This window comes from Microtus ochrogaster, chromosome 1, assembly GCF_000317375.1.
Source record: "Microtus ochrogaster isolate Prairie Vole_2 chromosome 1, MicOch1.0, whole genome shotgun sequence".
In the NCBI taxonomy this organism is placed as follows: Eukaryota; Metazoa; Chordata; class Mammalia; order Rodentia; family Cricetidae; genus Microtus; species Microtus ochrogaster.
The window spans coordinates 21,141,595-21,160,829 of NC_022009.1; the positions used below are offsets into that span (position 1 = coordinate 21,141,595).

At 45.6% G+C, this 19,235-nt stretch overlaps 1 protein-coding gene across 2 annotated transcripts in view; it reads right to left on the reverse strand.

Annotated features, from left to right (window-relative positions):
- Dpf3 (double PHD fingers 3) overlaps nt 1–19,235 on the reverse strand; it is a 271,575-nt gene that overhangs the window by 133,775 nt on the left and 118,565 nt on the right. For both annotated transcript variants that reach the window (XM_013347204.2, XM_005343307.2), the window contains exons 2-3: nt 17,898–18,058; nt 3,331–3,438 (exon numbers count right to left, since the gene is read on the reverse strand). In XM_013347204.2, coding sequence (XP_013202658.2) covers nt 3,331–3,438; nt 17,898–18,058 — 269 coding nt within the window. The remainder of the gene's footprint in view (nt 1–3,330; nt 3,439–17,897; nt 18,059–19,235) is intronic.

Sequence of the window (19,235 nt, forward strand, 5' to 3'; positions counted from 1 at the left end):
GGGTGTGTGTCTGGGTGGGTAGGTGGGTGTCTGGGTGGGTAGGTGTGTGTCTGGGTGGGTAGGTGTGGGTGTGTGTCTGGGTGGGTAGGTGTGTGTCTGGGTGTGTGGGTGTGCACACATGTACATGAAAATGTCCGAGGACCACCTGTGGGAGAATGTTTTCTCCCTTTACTATGTGGGTCTGGGAAGCAAACTCAGGTCATCAGACTTAAAATAACAAACACCCTCTCCTGCTAAGCCATCTTGCCACCTCCACTTCACTCCACCTTTTGGAGACAGGATCTCACTTTCCGTAGGACAGGAAGGCCCATGAAGCCTCCTGCCTCTGCCTCCCTAGCACCGAGGTTAGAGGTGCTTGCAGGGCAAGCTCTTCGCTGAGTCATTTTCCAGCTCTGAGCCAGTACTTTTTAAATGCTGAAGGTGCTGTTAAGATTTCCCAGAGCAGGAACAAACATCTCTGAGAAGCATGTATGTATGGTTTTAAAGTTTCTGATTCCTGACCTGGGCTGTTTATTGTCTCTCAACACCTGAGCCCTGGCTAGAACAGGCCTCACAAGACAGAACAGCTGTACCCATGGGGGATAAGGACACCCCTAAAGGCCAGCACTCACAGAGCCATGGCTCCTCTCTCCAGAGCAGGCCCTGCTCTTGATTACTGAGCATCTTTGGTCTGGGTCTTTCTCCCTGGACAGGCATTTCCACCTCATGCCTGGAGCAGAGACCCTCTAAGTCTTTCCAAGAGTCACAGATACAGTCACTGTGCGCTGGAGGGAACAGCTACCAAAACCCGCCAACCCTGCCTTCTCCCTTAGCCATCAAGGCAGGCCAAGGATGGAGGCAGGTCTCCAGCACCTATAAACACTGCGGCTCCCACCCGACCATGGACAGCAAGCAGATGCTGGGAGGCCAGGATGTCCAGTGCGAATCTCTGCAGATAGACTGATCAAACCCTCAAAAATCACTTTTTGCCTCAGTCCCCAGAGCAGCGGTCCATGGCTTCTTAGAACATCATCCACACGGTAAACAGCCTTGGCTCTCTCTGTCCACAGGTTAACTGCTCTCTCCTATGAAATAAGCTTAAAACGCTGCTCCCCTCCACCCCTCCCTAAGCCCCCGTGTGAGGTAGGAGCTGGTATCTGCTAAACAGGGAAAGCTTCAAGCTTCAGAAAGGGCTTTGCCAAGCACTATGCAAATCAGAAGCCACCGCTGAGGAGGTGACTCAGGCCCCTGGAAGACAAGAATTTGTGGATCAGACAAAAACCCAGCCAGCTCTTCAGGCCTCCCTAGGGCTTCTCTGCCCCAGCTGGGGAAGGGGTCTGTCCTGCTAGGTACTGAGTCTGGTACTCCCTACGAGGAGAAGGGCATGCTGTACACACCGCAAGGCATACAGCCCTCACAGCAGTTTTGGGAACCCAGATTTACTGTTCTGTGTATCAGTTTTTCATTTTGGCTTAGTCTAGCCAGGCATAGGCTTCTAACACTTATGACTTGTGTGTTTGAATATTCAATAGATATATTAATTTTATAATCATAAAGTAAATGTCTAAAGAGACCTCTCTGCCGCATGAGGCAGCAGAAAAGCCCTGAACAGGGACTCAAGCAATTTGGATTCCCTGCTGGGCCCATAGGAAATTTCTGTGTGACTTTGAATGAGTTTCTTAACCTGGCTGGATTGAAATAAAGTAAGACACTGGGGTTAATGATGCCTTTTATTCCTTTAAGCTAGATGTATTTGATTTTATGACATCCTGTGACAAGTAACCTTTTTCTTTTCTTTCATTTCTTTCTTACTTCTTAGTTGGGGTCTCATTGTGTATTCTTGGCTGTCCTGGAACTCGCTCTGTAGATCAGGCTAGTTTCAGACTCATAGAGATCCACCTGCCTCTGCCTCTGGGGTGCTGAGATTAAAAGTGTGTGCCACTGTGGCCAGTGTATTCTTTCATTTTTGTTATTGGTTTTGGGTTTTTTTTGTTGTTATTGTTAGTTTGTTTTATTTAGACAGGGTTCCATATAATCCAGGCTGACCTAGAACTCACAAAAAAAAAAAAGAAAGAAAAGAAAAGAAAGGAAAAGAAAAAAAAAGAAAAGAAACACCTCAGGCTGGCCTCAAACATTGATTCCAGATACTACCACTGCCACTGCCACTGCCACTGCTACTGCTGCTTGGGGTCACTCTCTCCTAGAACCACACTGACCGACACAGCTCCATTGGCTACATGTGTCTATTAGGTACTTGAAGTGTGGTTAGATCAAAATGAGTCACGGCAGAGTGCCAAACACACACTGCCATTCAAAAAGAAAATACAAGCATAGAACAAAACGCCAAAGAACTTCCATCATCCCTAGACTGATGCATGCTGGGAGGGCAGTACTCATGCTGACCACTGGTCCTGATCACACTGAGGAAGGTGGCTAGAAGTCCAGCCACTCATCTGTCGTTTTCACCTGTCACCTTGACCCATTCACTGGGTAGAGTCCGAAGCAGAAGCCACCATCCCAGCATTGAGGGGTTCCATTATAAGTAAGGACGCCACACACGGAGTGGAGGGAGGTTGGGGGTGACGTGACATCTGCCTTGACTCCGTCATGTTACAACCCAGACACAGATGTGAAGACAGCCGTGTGTCTGAAGTGTCACGGCTGGGTCAAAGCAAAGAAGCCTGCACCCCAGGGATGAACTGGACAACCTGACTCTCTCACCCCCAAAGCAAGTTCCAGTTTTAACAAGCTAGCCTTTCATCCCAGAAAGTCACACAGAGGGGTGTGGGAGGTGTTCCCCAGGACATCCTTTCTTCTTTGGGAAAACACACCTGGGCCAAGGCATCTTTGTGGAGGCTGCAAGGAAGAGAGGGAGCTGAACCAAAGCATTTTTGTTTTTTGGGAGGGAAATCACTGAGGGCTGACCCCTATGGCTGCTGGCTTTGCTTTTCAAGGGTGACAAGAGGGACAAAAAGAGATGGCACAACACTCCAATGTCCAGGGAAACTTGAGGCCAACAGGACATATACTGACACAGAAGGAGCACACGCATATCTGTGTGCCACATGGGTACCAGGCTTCTGCCGGAAACACATTCTGTTGGGTTTATTATTATTTTGTTTTTATTTTATTATTATTTATTTATTATTGTTTTGTTTTGTTTTGCTTTTTCTTGCAGTATAGGGATTGAACTCCAGGCCTTGCCCATACCAAGCAAACTCTCTACTACTGAGCTACAACCCCGGGCCAAGAAACTCGCCACGTGGACTCAAGAGCAATGGGTCTTGCCTTGGGGAGCTCAGGCCTCCTCACCTCTGCCACTGGCCCAACTTAGCTCCATAGGGCACTCACCAGGCTTTATTTCCAAGAGTCGCAGCTTTGGGTCTTCTGGAGGGTGCAATCGTCGCTTCTTGCGCCAGCAGCGGGCAGGGTACGTGTACAGCTGGCCCGGAGCCAGGCCTGTGGAAAGACAATGTAAAGGAAAAAGGCTATAGACCAGAAAGGGCATCATAGACTACCCTGCCTAACCTGTCACTCACAGAGAGAGAGACAAGGAGAGCCCAGAGAGGCGAAGTAACTTGTTAATGTCACCCGGTTGGTCACAGAGCAGCCAAGGTATAACTAGCGTGTCATCTCAGACCTCAACTCCATCTATCCCATCATAACATTCAGCAGGCCCCTCGCCAGGCAGAGCAGCCACCTTTCGTAAAAAGGTATTATCTGGCCTGCAGAGACTTGTAAACCACCAGGCTTGCAAGGCAGTGGCCCTGCAGTAACTGTCCTTCTGTCCAGAGCCAAGTTAAACAAGCTCCTTTCAGAGAGGAACAGCTACCTGAGTCTAGACTAAGAAGTGTTTCAAAGACACAATGTCATAAGAACCAGTTCTGCTCACAGCATCCCGCAACTGCCAGCTCCGGGCCATTTGCAGAGGCCAGAAGACACGGGCAACTCATGGAGGCGTGCCCTGCCCTAAACACCCACTTGCATAGCGTATGCTCCTTGACTTCCTGGTCCATACACCAGGCCTCACACAAGGAAATGGGCAGAAGTCCATAGGGTGGCCAAGCACACACTGTCTCCCAAAAGCAGTGGCTTCTAATCCCACCAGCTTCATTTCTATGCCAACCACTCTGCATGCACATATCACATATTAATACACACATACACAGACACACAGTTGTGAGATTGGAAGGCGGCTCAGTGGGTACAATACTTGCTACCCTAGCATGAGAACCTGAGTTCAATTCCCAGCACAGAGAGCACATTCCTATAAACCCCAAGTGCTAGGTAAGAGAGATAGAGACAGAGGGACCCCAGGGCCTTGCTGGCTAGCCTGTAGAGCTGAAAGAGCAAGTTCTAGGTTCACTGAGTGACCCTGTCTCAAATAATAAGGTGAAGGGCGATGAGAAAGATACCCAAAGTCAATCTCTGACTTCCACATGCATGGATGAGTAAGCACACATGTACATGTACACATACACACAACACCACCACCCTGATAAAAAAGAGGAAGAATGGCTTCCCTTGACTAACAACCATACCAGCAATAAAGGACCCAAAATGACCATGTAACTTTGTATGATAAGTATCATTTTAATGATATAGTTGTTTTTCAGGATGGTAAATACATTGGAGGTATGTATCTCCACCCCACTGATTCTCAGGAAATATTAAGGCTGGAGTCGGGAAGGTTTAAGGATAGGCTTGCACCAGATAGATAGAAAGTTAGAAGAATCAAATTAGTTACTTGAGCTCCAGGGACATAGAGATGGGGGCGGGACATGGAGACAGGGGCAGCTGTGACCTTGCTCTGAGAGAAAGCACCCCCAGAGATGGCTCCACGTTTCTGATGTGACTGGCTTGAGGAAGATGTTATCTCTGGCCCTGTCATTCCTGAGTAGACGCATTCACTCTGGGCCCCATCCAGACATTCAAGCTGCTTCTTAGCAAGGACCCACTCCTCCACATCACAGAATAAGTCCCAGAAATCACTTGGGGCTAGTGATTCTAATCAGCTGAAATGGCAAGAACCTGGAGAACTCAGAAATTCCAGAGCCAGAAATCCACACCAGACCTCTGATCTGAAGCGAGGAATGCCTTGAAGAGACTACAACAACTGTTTTTAAGGAACTTTCTAGGTTGTTTGAATGCCTACTGAAAACATCTGGAGGCCTGAACAGTATCTACTAGCTGCTTGCCTGTGCTCTCTGGTGTACCAAGACTGGTTTAATGGAGTTTTCTGTGGGATCTGAAATTCCTCCTATTTCCCCCAAGGTAATATAATTAATTGCCCACATGCTAGTATCTCCCCTACTGGTTTTGAAAGAGCTGGGATGGCAGGAATCCTGCCATCTCTAGGGTCCCCTATATTTAGCACACCACACTTGGCAGCCGCATCTAGAAGTCATCATATAAACTCAGCCAGAACTAAACAAGATTTAGAAATACAAGAAAGAAGAGCCACTGGCCCTGCTAGTCCAGGCTCCAGGGTATTCTTTCACCTAGACACAAACCATTCAAGAAGGGCTGGGGATATGACTCAGCAGTAGAGACCTTGCTGATCAGCTACAGGACCCTGAGTTCGGTTCCCAGAACAAGAAAAGAAAGTGGCTTGTTTGACAAACCATCCAAGGACTCTGGAGGGTGGGCTCTGGCCTCAGTTCTGAGCCCACCTAACTATGTGAGCCATCTCTGTGCCGTGGGTTTTCTTCTTGCTCCGTCCTCTTCGCTTCCTGGTATTTCCAACCTGAACTGAGACTGCTAAATGAGAAGCTGGTCCTCACCAGCACTCTCAAAGGGTCTAAGGAGCCAAAATTTGAAAATGCCCACATCTGTCTAGGTACTATATGCTCTCTACACTCTAGCCCCTGACCTGCGGGTTATTGGTACCCAAGATGCCCTCCTGGTAGCTTACATCCACTCTCCTGAGGAGCTAAGGTTAGCAATGGAGTGGATGTGGAAGAGATGCTGTTTTTACTCTCTAGCTTGGAGAAGCCCTGTGGTGCAGAAGAACCTCTCATGCATGAGATTTAGAAAACAGCACAGCCCCAAGCAGAGCCTGCCTCCCGCCTATAAGATCAGGTCATCGGTAATGCCTGCCTCAGGGGAGTCTGATGGGAATTAACTGATGTTTAAGAGGAATCTCTCTGCAACCGTGAAGACTGGATGGGTGTCAGCTGTTGGTCATCACAAGCTACTTGACAGAGATGATTCTTGGATACCGTGCCCATGTGACAACCTTGCCCTTGCCACTGCTTGGCTCTTCAGCCACCGGGATGGACACATGCTTCTCTTGTAATTTTGCTTTGAATCCACCTTGTCTCAACAAGTTAATGTACCCCAAAGCTGCTTACTCTCTTTCCTCACCCTGCCTGACAGGCTGACAGGCACCAGGGCCGCTTTATATAGGACCAACGCATTCCACCCTACAGTTGCCCTTATGGAGGGAAAAGCAGGGCCCCGGGAGACTGATGCTGTTTATCTCATTAGAACAGGAGACACATAACTCAAAGGCCTGGCGGAGAGGCGGGGAGGTGGGGAGGTCGGATGGGGGAAGAGGATAGGAAAGGATGGAGCCACAGCCATGGTCAGAGAGATTAACCTTGAGGCCTGAGCCTACGGTTAGGGGTGAATATAGAGGTGAGAAAAGAGGGGGCAGGAGACAAGAGGGGGACCAATCCTCCCCGGCAACCAAGACCCCCTCTGCAAACGGCAGCACTGTTGCCTAGAGGAGCGGCCTGTGCGAAAGCAGAGGCGTGACAGGCACACTCGTACAGAAACGTGCACACTTGCTGGGAGAACCGGTTCCCTAGAAAACTGGGCTGTGTTGAGCCTGAGGTTTAAACGGGAGCAGGTCACAGACAAATACTTCGCTATCCATGGGGTCCAAGTCTGGGTCTGAGTCTCTCTGGCAACAACTGAGCTAGGAAGAATTGGGAAGATGAAGTGACACAGAAAAAGCCCAGGAAGAGACTTCAGTGGAGCAGAAAAGGACTGAGTGAATCCCTCTCACTCCAGCCAGAGTCAAAGGCTGGAAGTTCAAGTCCACTGCAGGAAGGCTTTTTCTCTGCGACACCCCAAAGGTAGACCCATGGCTATAACCCAGCCTTCCCTGTAAGGGAAAGAAAACTCATACATTCACAGAGCAGTGTGTTAGACAACACCTGTGGTACCCTGCCTTTATTTCGAATCCAGTTTTACCGCCCAGGACTTAGGCCAGTGTGTCCACCTCCTCTCCCAACAGTCACCAGAAATCATCTCCATCCCATGTACCATGTATCCAGTCATGCTAAAAGGAATCAGTCAAGAGCCTGAGGAATCAGGGAGGAATGGGAACACAAGGAGGAGGTAGGAGCATCTGCTTGAAAGCAGACAACCAGATCAGAGACCGTAGATGAAGAACCCAGATGTTGCTGGCCATTCGTCACCTGTCCACAGTCCTACACAAGCCAGGCACATGAGAAGGCACACATGAGGCAAGCTCCTTCACATCTCACTCCTTGTCACCACAATGGGTATATGGCCTTCACATTTACAAACAGATAGTGACATGCATTGGGTATTCTTCACCAAGACTTGGCATCAAGTAGTTCTTGAACTTTTAAATCTGAACTAGGATATCCGAAATGTGCCAAGGCAATTATAATGGGGGGGTGGGGTGCCTGCCTAAGAAATTTTGCACAGAAAACTCATATCATAGGGGCTCTATCCATGCCCCTGGTTGAAAAACATCCATTTGGACCATCCTTACAGGAATGGAGAGATGAACACAAGGCCCCAGGTAGATCATAAAGAATGAGCAGGCATGTTTCCTGAGCACACCAGGGTGTTACCCTGGAGTTCTGCCTACCCTCTCTGCTTAGCTAAAAATCTGCCCTGTTTTCAAGGTCGCGAGCATTCTTGGATCATCCCTAAATGCTGAGAGTCTGGGCACTGACGCTGTGCTCTGGGATTTAGTCCACGTCATTGGGGACATCCCTCCTACTTGCCCTCTCTAAGATTCTATCCTGGTGTCCCTTGTAAGTGTCAAGACTACCCTGGCTTTGGCAACATGGAAATGTGGCCTGCCGCTTCTGGCCCAGGGGTTCCCAAGCTTCATCCCCATCACTCTTAAAGTGGGCACAGCAGCAGATGCTGACATTGAACACACTTTCCTCTTGGGGCAGAAACCCCATGAGACATCAAAGGCTAAGGGTGACCTTGTAACTAGTTCACAATAATACAGATACTAACGGAGTCTACCTCAGAGCAGAGGCGCTAAGCCTATCCTCTTCACCCTACCCAAGTCTCAAAGGATCTCCCATTGTACGCCCACAAACAGCAGGATTAAAGCTGAGAGTTCTGCTCTCTAGAAAGCAGCTCCCCACACCAAGATCCCAGGCGAAGAACACCAGTCCCTCTGCCCATGGCCACCAAACCCTGTCCTGTGGAATGCATGTTCCTCACATCCTCAGTATCTGTTCAGAGAGATCCTGCCTCGCAGGCACAGAGAGGCATTGTAATAAGGCATAAGAAACATGGAGAAGCAGAAAATCCCAAGGACCCACTATCTACATTTATCAGAAGAACTTGTTTTACAAGTATTAAGATTATGCCAAGAAGGTATATAGTTTTAATCCCAGCATTCAAGAGGCAGGATCTCTGTGAGTTCAAAGCCAAGCTATACTAGACTACATAGTAAGTTTCAGGCTAGCCACTTTATAGTGAGACCCTGTCTTACTAAAAAAGAAAGAGAGAGAGAGAAGAAAGGAAAAAAGGAAGGAAGGAAGGAAGGAAGGAAGGAAGGAAGGAAGGAAGGAAGGAAGGAATCAGACTCCTATACTGTTGAAATATTCTGTTCTTATAAACGTATCTACCATTCTACTCCACTACAAAGGACACAGGGTTTATGACATCATAAAGAAGTCGATATTGCTAGCGAAACTCTGCAAGTATTCCCCCTTTGACCTACCAATTCCAGTACCAAGAATCCCTAAATGTAAAAATGTATATTCACTGTAGCATAGCAAATGTCCTCCTTTAGGGGCCTGCTTAAGTAAACAACAAAGTATACACACAGAGGATGTGTTAAGATCTGTGGTGGCCCTGCTATACACCAGCACTAATTCCAGCCCAGGGTGGGAGAGGCTGGTGAATGGGGAGTTCAAGACCAGCCTCAACTACAGGATCACTGAAACCCTATCTTGAAAGTAGGGTGCTAGGGATGTGGTTCAGTTGTTAGAGTGCTTGTGTGGTGTACACACACATGTACACACATACACACACACACACATATCGCTGAATTCAAACCAGATATGGCAGAGTATTCCTATAAAACTGGCCTTGGGATATATAATAAGAAATACATTATCTTTGGTCCTCCTTTTCCGGATTCCCTAAAAGTGTCTTCTTGTAGACTAATAAGATCACCACTGATTGGAGTTTCTGTCTAACCTCAGATTGGGAATGTTGCCAGGGATACAAAACATACAATTATCAGCTGGAGCCTCCAGTCTCCTCTAGACCTTCAGCCTCTAACTTCTGCCGTTCCATGTCTGATCTCCAAAGGCACTGGGAGCTGAGCTCATCACTAATAATCAACGTCATGAGCAGCCATGCCCACCTAATGAAGGGGCCACAGAGTCCCACAAGGGTGAAGTTCAGAGCACGCTGGTTGGTTGAGCACAAGTACCAGGAATGTCACAGATAGAGATGGCAAAGCCCCTCCTCACCCCTTGCCCTGGTACCTCTTTCATATAGTTCATTTTTAATAACTATTTTACTTTTTACTTATTCTCTGAGAATCCTATACAATATGTTTTTATAATATTCTCCCTACCCCCTACAATTCTTCCTAGATCCTCCCCCAATATCTCTACCCACTCAACTTCACGTTCTTTCTAAGAAAGAAAAGGGAAGGAAGGAAGGAAGGAAGGAAGGAAGGAAGGAAGGAAGGAAGGAAGGAAGGAAGGAAGAGAAATAAGCCACTAAAACAACCATGGAGTCTGACTAGTGTTGGCCATCTTCTTTGGAGTATGGTGCCTGCCGTGCAGTGTGGCTGATAGACCCAGTGTCACTCCACTGAAGAACAGTGATTTCTCTCTCCCAGCAGCTACCATTTTCAAATAACTTCTTGGCTGTGGGCGGGACTTCGTGCCCACTTCCCCTCCCTCACTCTGGGATTTTTGCCTGTTTCGGGCTTGTGTGGGTTTTGTGCATGCTATTCCAGTGTCTGTGAGTTCATATGTGCACCCTCCCTGTAATGTCTGGAAAATGCTGCTTTCTTACAATTATCTCCCACCCCTGGCTCTTACAGCCTTTACCCCATCTCTTCCATGTGGACCCTGGAGCTGTGAGGGGAAGCTTGTGTTAAACACACCCACTCAGGCTTGAGTGTGCCAAGATCTCTCACTCTCTGCACGTTGGCTAGCTGTGGGTCTCTGTGTTAGTTATCATCTACTGCAAGAAGCAGCTTCTCCGATGAAGGTTGAGCGATGCATTGATCTGGGTCCCTGCCAAGTGTGGTGTCTGTGAGCTCCTTGGCGTAGGAATACTACAAATGAATGGAGATGAACAGAGAAGGGCTGAGGAGGTCATGTATGGGGATGAGTCCCAGGGGATGGAGACGGCTGAGGTGGATCCTTTGTAACGAACTGCTGGTCTAGATAGATGAACTGTTTCTCAGAGCTCTCTGAGCCACTCAAGCAAATGACCAAATCCGAACAGCACCACGGGGTCTCCTGATTTGTATCCAGATTTCAGAAACACAGCTGACAGCCTGGACTTGCGACTGGCATACGAAATGGGACAGTCTTGGAAGACTGGACCCTTAACCTGAAGAGTCTGGTGGTTCTTGGGGTAGAGAAGGTCGGAGGCTAATTAAACTGTGCACACCCCAGAAGTGTTTGTGAGGAGTTAAGCAAGGACCAGCTTGAGGAGAGCACATCCGTTCACGGGGGGATTAAGTGTGGATACAGAAAGAACAGTTAGTTTCCAGAGGCAAGTAAGTGTATATGAATATGATCAGTAATACTATTCATTAGGGGAACGCAAAATTAAAACAATAAGAAGTATCGCTGTACATCCATCAGAATGGCCAAATTTCCTCTTGACTGACAACGTGCAGTATTAGCAGAGATGTTAAGCAATGGAGCCCTCGCACACATCAGGAGGGAATGCTCTCTACTGCACTTTGGAAAGCTGCCTAACAATTTCTTTAAAAGTTAAGTGTTCACCTTCTTTGTGATCTAGCGATTCTGTGGTTGAGCTGTATGCCCCAGAATAAGGACAGCGTGTGTCCAAACAAAGACTTAAACACGGATGTTCATAATAATAGCCAGAAACTAGAGAGAAGTCCAAGACTTCGTCAACAGGTGAAGGGTAAAGAGCTGACAGAAAGAAGTTACTGATGCATGCCAGTACGTGGATGAATCAAAAAGGTTACATTACGTGAAAGAGAGTAGACATCTCCACCTCTGAAAAGGAGACATAGCAGTTGACTCCAGTATATAAAGAAAACTGTGCTTTGCCCTCAAGGAAGAGAGAGGAGAGGTGGAAAGATACAAAAGAAAGGGGTCAAGGGGACTTAGAAACTTTGTCGGGTAGAGGATATGTTCATTATCTGGATTATGCAAATGGTTTTACATATACGCATGTCAAATCTCAACAAATGACACACAAAACAGCATGCTTAGTCCATCATGTGAGTGAGTACCATGAACCCAAATGCTTGGAGACAGAAACATTTCAGAACCCAGGGTTTTTTATGTCTTGAAATATTTATGTCAACTTTGCCTATACCAACAATCCTTAATGAGAAAATTCAAAATCCAAAATGCTCCAAAAACTAGAACTCGGAATTTTGAATTTTCAGGGCTGTCGAACATTAGCCCTGGCTTCAGGTGTGTTGCACGAATTCTTGTTGGTCTTAATAAAAAAGACTCAGCGTCATCTATCAGGGGGCCAAAACTGAAGCATCAGAGAAGCAGAACGCCAGCTACTAGGGAGTTAGTTCCTTTACCTCTATCAATGCTCAGACCAAAGGGGTAATTCTGTCCTCAGATTGCATCCACGGATTGACCTCACACTGCTTCAGACCGACTGCCTCAGACTGCGCGGCTCCTAGACTGCACTGAGCTCCTGTCTCCTTCTGCCGTATAGTCCTCTCTCTGTCCAGCCATGTCACTCCTGTCTCCACCTCCCTAGTGCTGGGATTAAAGGCTGGGATCTCAAGTGCTGGGATCACCTTTGTGTGAGCTCTGTTTCTCTTTTAGACAGATTCAACCTCATGTTGCTCAGGGTTACCAACAGAGATCCCCCTGTCTCTGTCTCCTAAGTTCTGACACCTCACATGCACACACATACACAAACACACACTCATATGCACATGCACACACACACAAAAGATTTTCAGATTAGGGATGCTCAGTCTGTATCTCATAAAGCTGTTTAAGTTTTTATTTAATGAAAATATAATCCCAAGGATTTCTGTTTCTAAACATAAAAATAGGTAAACTTTCTCCTATTCTTTTACCCATTTTTGAAGCGTACATAGGTACTTTGTCCGTGTCTGTGTGTATGAAGCACATGTGTACAGTGTCCAAGGAGGCCGGAGGTAAGCACAGATTCCCTGAGATTGGAGATGAAGGTGTCTGTTAAGCTGTCAGGCAGATGGATGTAAGACTCAAACTCAGGACCTCTGGAAGAGCTGCCAGCGCTCTCAACCTCTGAGCCCATTCTCCAGCACCATCATGTTCTTTTTATAAGTATAGTCAAATTCACTAGACACTGTCCATTCAACAAACAAGACAGCGCTGAAGCGACCATAGCAGACCAATGAGGGACACGGTAACCTGAGGGACATCTGATTGGTTGAGCTCCTTGAGTATTACCTTTAAATCAAGTGTCCTGTGCTGGGCCGTGGGGAAGCTGATAACCTGAAGATATCAATAAATGCAGAACAACAAAAAAGTCCCAAGAAAAGTCTGTCCTCTAACCAAAGACCAGAAAAGAATGGCATAAGCTACCCATGAATCCAGCATATCTGGTGTGTTGACGTCAGAGGGAGCCAGGGGAGACGCTTGAACTCATGAGGAACCTTGGGGCCTACTCTCATGCTCTAGTAACAATAAACACACACACGCACACACACACACACACACATGCACACATACATGCACACACACACGTACATACGCACATTATCATGGGAGCCTGCTTTAAAAAAATATCAATGACATCTGGAGTCTCATAACAAAATAGCCAAAATGTCCAAGATCCAATCAACATAGTAAGAAAAGGCTAGACAATGCTAATGTTAGAATTACCTGAAGAGGATTTTAAAGCAGCCATCATAAAAATGCTTTACCATGCAACAGAAAGTCTCAGAAAAGTAGATGGCCAACACAAAATGAACTCAGTGACATCTTTGCAGGTTCTCTGTCCCATAATGTTTTGCCAAGGCTTACTTTTTTAACCTTATAGTTCCTTTGGCTTCCAGTTTTGTGTTGTCATGGGATTCCCATAATGTGTGTGTGCAAACCTGTCTGTTTCTTCATCTATATATGTGTGTTTTTTGTGCTTTTCCTATTCCAGCTTGTTTGTTTTGTTTTCTCTTATTTTATTATTATCCTTTAGATGCCTATTTGTTTTCTAACTAGAGACAGAAGGGTGCATATTCAGATGGGAGGGGATGTAGGGAAGGATCTCAGAGGAGTTGTGCGAGGGGAAACCAAAATCAAAATATATTGTATTTTAAAAAAATCTATTTTCAATAAGAGAAAAAATACACAAAAATACAAGGGACCAAATAGTAAATTGAGAAAAAAATAGTAATCAAAAAACCAAAAAATTCTCCATGGGTGAAGCTCATCAGGAGAAAATTCTAAGAAACAGTAAATGAAAGATAAAATTGTAGAAAATATCTAATTAAGGAACTGAAAAACAAAATAAATAGAGTCTAGGGGGCTGGAGAGATAGCTCAGCAGTTAAGAGCACTCTTTGCTCTTCTAGAGGACCCGGATTTGATACCCAGCACCCACGTGGCAGCTCACAACTGTTGTAATGCCAATCCCAGGGGATCCAACGCCCTCTTCTGGCATCTGCAGGCACTGCACACATACGGATAGAACACTCGTATGTAATAAAGGTTTAAATTTTTAAACAAAAAAAGATAGAGCCTAGGGAGCAGAAGATGTGTGTTGTTATAATCTCAAAAGGAAAGAAAATGGTGCTGGAAATAACGGCCAGCAATTTCTCAAAATTGGAACAAAAAAAAACTGTAAGTTCAGGAAGCCAAGTAAGCTTCAAATAAAATAAAGCTGAACCAATCCATCCCAAGACACATCAAAATTAAACTTTTGAAAACTAAAAGCAAAGGCTTGACAGTGGTAGAAGACGGACCAGAAGATGGATCCTCTCATAGCAGGGGAAATCCATGTGACAGCAGTTTCCTCGTGACAAATCATCTGAAGAAGTTACAGACTGTCTAAACGCTATTCAAAAAAGGACTATCAATTTGTAGCTTTATATCCATAAAAAGTGTTCTTTGGGAATGAAGAAAAAATCAACATGTTCTCTGATGAAGGAAACCTAAGAGTTATCACAGATCCTTAAGTAAATGTAATCAAAAATTTCTCAAGAACTCTAGGTTGGACTTGATGGTCTGATGTGGTCTTCAGTAGACAGGAAATGTTTAAGATAGCTATTTATTAGTACCACCGTCTAACTGAGCTATTTTATAACTGGAGACGGTGAGAGGATTTGATGAGAAAGAAGATTAGGTGCAGTTATAAAGGAGTTATATGAAAAAGATCTCTGTGGTGAGGAAATGGTTTCAGCTCTTGACTGTGGTGTTGGTTACCTGTGATAAAAAGGCAAGGTCTCCAGGGAACCCTGTGGGAGAGGAGGCAGTGTAGGAGCCAGAGGAGATGGAGGGCACCAGGAAAACAAGGCCCTCTAAATCAGCAATGAGCAAAGCCCACAGGAACTCATGGAGACTGGAGCAGCAGAGGGCCTGCACGGGTCTGCAGCCAGGCCTCTGCGCTTAGGACTCCGGTTTAGTGATTTTATGGGATTCCTGAGGGTGTGAAGGCGTGGGACTCGGATGATTGTGCCTTCCTTTGAATTCTTTTCCTTTTGTTGTTTTGTCTTGTCCTACTTCAATGTGACCGTTTTTGTTTTATTATATACTATCTTGTTATATCTTTTGAAAGTGAATGAATAAATAAAAACTTAGACACTGGAAATGGGTAAAACCTAATTGTCATTTATACCTGCTGGGAGAGGAAAAACCAGCTTTCTCCAGCGGAGCGGCCCTGGGCAGATCAGCCACCCCAGGGAAGAGCAGCTGACCAACAGACAATAAACTCCACAGTTTTGTGTGTGTGTGTTTTTATTTGGTTACAATCTGGTGGGGTTTTTTTTAATTTCCTTTTGGGTAGTGATTGATTGATTGATTGATTGATTGATTGATTTTGGTTTGGGGAATTTGTTGCTGTATTGGGGTTTTGCCTGTTTTCTGAGAAAGAATTTAAAGTTGGGTGGGTAGGGACGGGGAAAGGATCTGGAAGGACTTGGGGGAATGAAAGAATATGATCAAAATGTATTTGAATTTTAAAACTAATTTAAATTTTAAAAAAATGGCAAGAGCTATTTACATGCATTTCACCAATATCAACTTGGGGTGTGTTATTCCGGTCCGCTCTCAGAGGAAAGCGAATGAGAGTCAGAAAGGCGTTCTCTGTACTGTGTTTACGGTTTTCAGGGGCTATACCGTGACTCAAAATGAGAAGCTAATTTTCAGAAAAGAATTCTGTGGAACCTCTGCACAGAGCAACCCCTAAGAAGTAAAACCAAAACAAAACCTATAAATCCAACCGTATAGGAGACTTACTGTCACAACCAACACAGAAAACTATTTGAAGTGACTTTAAGGCGGAGTGCTTTGACACCACAGCCTAAGGGGAACAAGACCTACAAAAAGCAAAAGGAAGAAAAAAAATCTTAAACCCTGTCCAGTAATCTTACTGTCACTAGTCTTGTTGATACTATGATGCTGTGCCTGTTGTGAGCACTGTATGGGAAAGCAAGAGTATCAGTATCATTAAATCCACGTTTGAGGGTATATGTGGATATGTGTTGTATGCATGCATTTTTGCATGTATATGGGCATGTGTGTAATAAGTATGTGCATGCATGCACTTGCAGGGAGTGTGTGTATGTGTGTGTGTGATGTCTGAAAAGGGGAAGATAGAATAAAAATAGCTAAGTACAAACTATTCAAAACTGAATTATCTAGGATAGAATTCCACAGCATATTTCACTTAAAAATATCATACCTTATAGCTGTGCTGACTGAAAAGCCTGAGAAACAATGATAAACCTAGAAGCCGTGAATTGCATAGATGTTTGCTTCTAAAAATCTCCTACAAAAACAAGAACCTGGGGCTCCTTGGAGAAGCAGCTCCATCTGGTCCAAGGCAGGAAGTGCATGAGGTGAGCCTGCATCGATTTGTCCTGATACTGGGACGGCAGGGAAACCATCAGAAGGGACTGGGCTGTTTCCAAAGCCCTGCTGGCTGGCTGAAGGTGGGACCATGTAACCATCAATCCGAATAACAACCGCAATGGATTAAAGTACATCAAATGTGTTTAAGTCCGAGTTCATGATAGCACTTAAAATAACTGTATTGATTAGCTTCGGACAATACCAAGGAACCAACTCATTATTCTGAAACCTGGTAAATACAGGGGAAATGCCATTTATCTCATGTCAGCTGTACCTCACCATAACCAAAGCTTTAATGAGAGGATGTTTTTCTTTACAGAAGCTGTAGAGCTAATAAATAAAAAAACAACGATGGCCCCCAATCAAAGGCCACTTTTTTTCTTTTTTGCTACTCTTAATGGAATAAGAATCTAGATGATTATCATGAAGGACGCTAACATGAATAAATGGAAGATAACTGGATTGTATGAGCCTCCTGATGAAGGCACAAACTACCACTTCAGAATTACCCTTGCCAGGGAGGAAAGAGAGAGAGAGAGAGAGAGACAGACAGACAGACAGACAGACAGACAGACTAAGTCTCTAGACCTAATTACCAACTCACAGGAATGACACCATGGGGATGCAATCAGCAAATCTGAGCTCAGATCTGAGTTCAATCCTCAGAACCCATGTAAATACACACCCTGGCTGGCCAGCCGAGCTGAATCGGCAAGCTCTGCGTAAAAAGTGAGAGACCCTACCTCAAAAAAGATGGTGAAGAGCATCTAATTAAAGAAGATGCTTGCATGCACACTTGTGCCAACACACCCCATGCACACACATGGAAACAGTTATGTGCACACACACACACACACACACACACATGTATATATATATATATATATATATATATATATATATATATATATATATATATACACACACATACATACATACAATTAAATTTTAAAATAACTAAGACCACAGAAACCTGCATTTCTAGAGCTAGCTGTCTCCCTAATCTACACCAGTGGATTGAAGCCTAGATTAGAATCCTGGTTGTGACAGCAATAACATCGAGCATTTTAGAGCATGTGCATATTGAGTTGTTCATAGACAGTGTCATTTAATCCCGATCAACTCTGGGTAGTAAATACTGAGATTATCTACCCTCCACAGATGACGAGCCTCGGGGACAGAGTTCCCATGACAAAACTAAGCCTTATTCCCACAACTAAGCACATCCGCAGATTTTTAGTCAACCCCAAGGGTGAAAAATGAAGACCGCTTTCATTGGATTTCTTTAAGATAAATACATCAGACCATCCTTGTCTGGTCCCTTGGAGAAGGGACTATCTGACCCCCAACCCACCCACTGTGTGGACTCCCAGACTCTTTCCTCCAGACTGGAGCCCTGGAGCATGCTGGTCCCAGCAGAGGCATGGCTCACCTGGGCCTCGGTGCCTCTTCTCCATCCAGATGTAGCAATTGTTCTGGGCCACCCCAGTCTGCGAGTCCAGGAAGGGGAGGCGCACGCTCCGCTCGGCACACAGTCGTGAGTTGTAGCTCCGGCAGTGCTCGATGGCTTCCTTGTAGAACTGGTCCCCAAGCCTATGGGAGGCAAGAAAGAAAAGGAGTGAGACCAGGGGGCATAGAAACACAACCAGAGGGAAGCGGTCCCCTCCCCTCTTCCGGGGAAGAAGCCACATTAATGGCAACTAAGTTGGTGGGCACCAGGAGCCCCATTTGTCATCAAATCTCTACCAGATTCCACCTCCTGTCCCAAATCTACCAAATAGCTTAGAAAATACTTTAAAATAGGCCCAAAGAAAAAACACCATCACTAAGGTGACCAGCTGAGACATGGCCACCCCTTGGAGGTGGTTCAGTAACAATGTCCTGCATAGGACTTAGAGAACATCCAGAACCAGAGCCCCCTCCTTGACCACCCCTACACTTGACTCTCAGAAGTTGCCAAAAGCCATCCAGGTTCCTACTGTGACAGAAGAGTATTTAGGATAAACCAAGACTACAAGGGCAGAGGAGACACCCTGTGGAGGCTTAGCCATTCGTTGTAAGAAGTATTTGAGGAAGGACACCATGGATATGCACCCACAGTTAAAGAAAAAGAACTTTCTCTGGGCCGGGTGTGGTGGTGCATGCTTTTAATCCTAGCACTCAGGAGGCAAAGACAAGGGGATCTCTGTGAGTTCAAGACCAGCCTGGTCTACAAAGTGAGTTCCAGGACAGCCAGAACTGTTACACAGAGAAACCCTGTCTCGATAAAACGACAACAACAAAACAAAAGAAAAGAAAAAGAACTTTCTCTGATCAAAAGCAAACAAGAGAAGTATTTAAAATAAGGTCTGACACTCCCCCACCCCCTTGGGAATTGCTGAGGGATGCTACAGAAGGGGATGTCACTGTCCCTAGTTGTGCAACCACCAAAGGGAACCCACTAGGCTCCGGTACATAGTCCCAACCCCTGGTCACACAACCCTCCCTAAACACAGTAAGAAACAAAACAAAACAAAAGGACAAGATTGTGAGACAGGGACTCATCTGGAAGAGGTGTGGTTGATGCAGGTGGGTGAGCTGTAACAGAGGTGGGGGCAGTCATCAGAATGCATTATGTGTATAAAATTTTCAAGGACTAATTTTATTTTTTTTATTTTTTTTTATTTTTTTTTTAAATTTATTTATTTATTAAGGATTTCTGCCTCCTCCCTGCCACCGCCTCCCATTTCCCTCCCCCTCCCCCGATCAAGTCCCTCTTCCTCATCAGCTT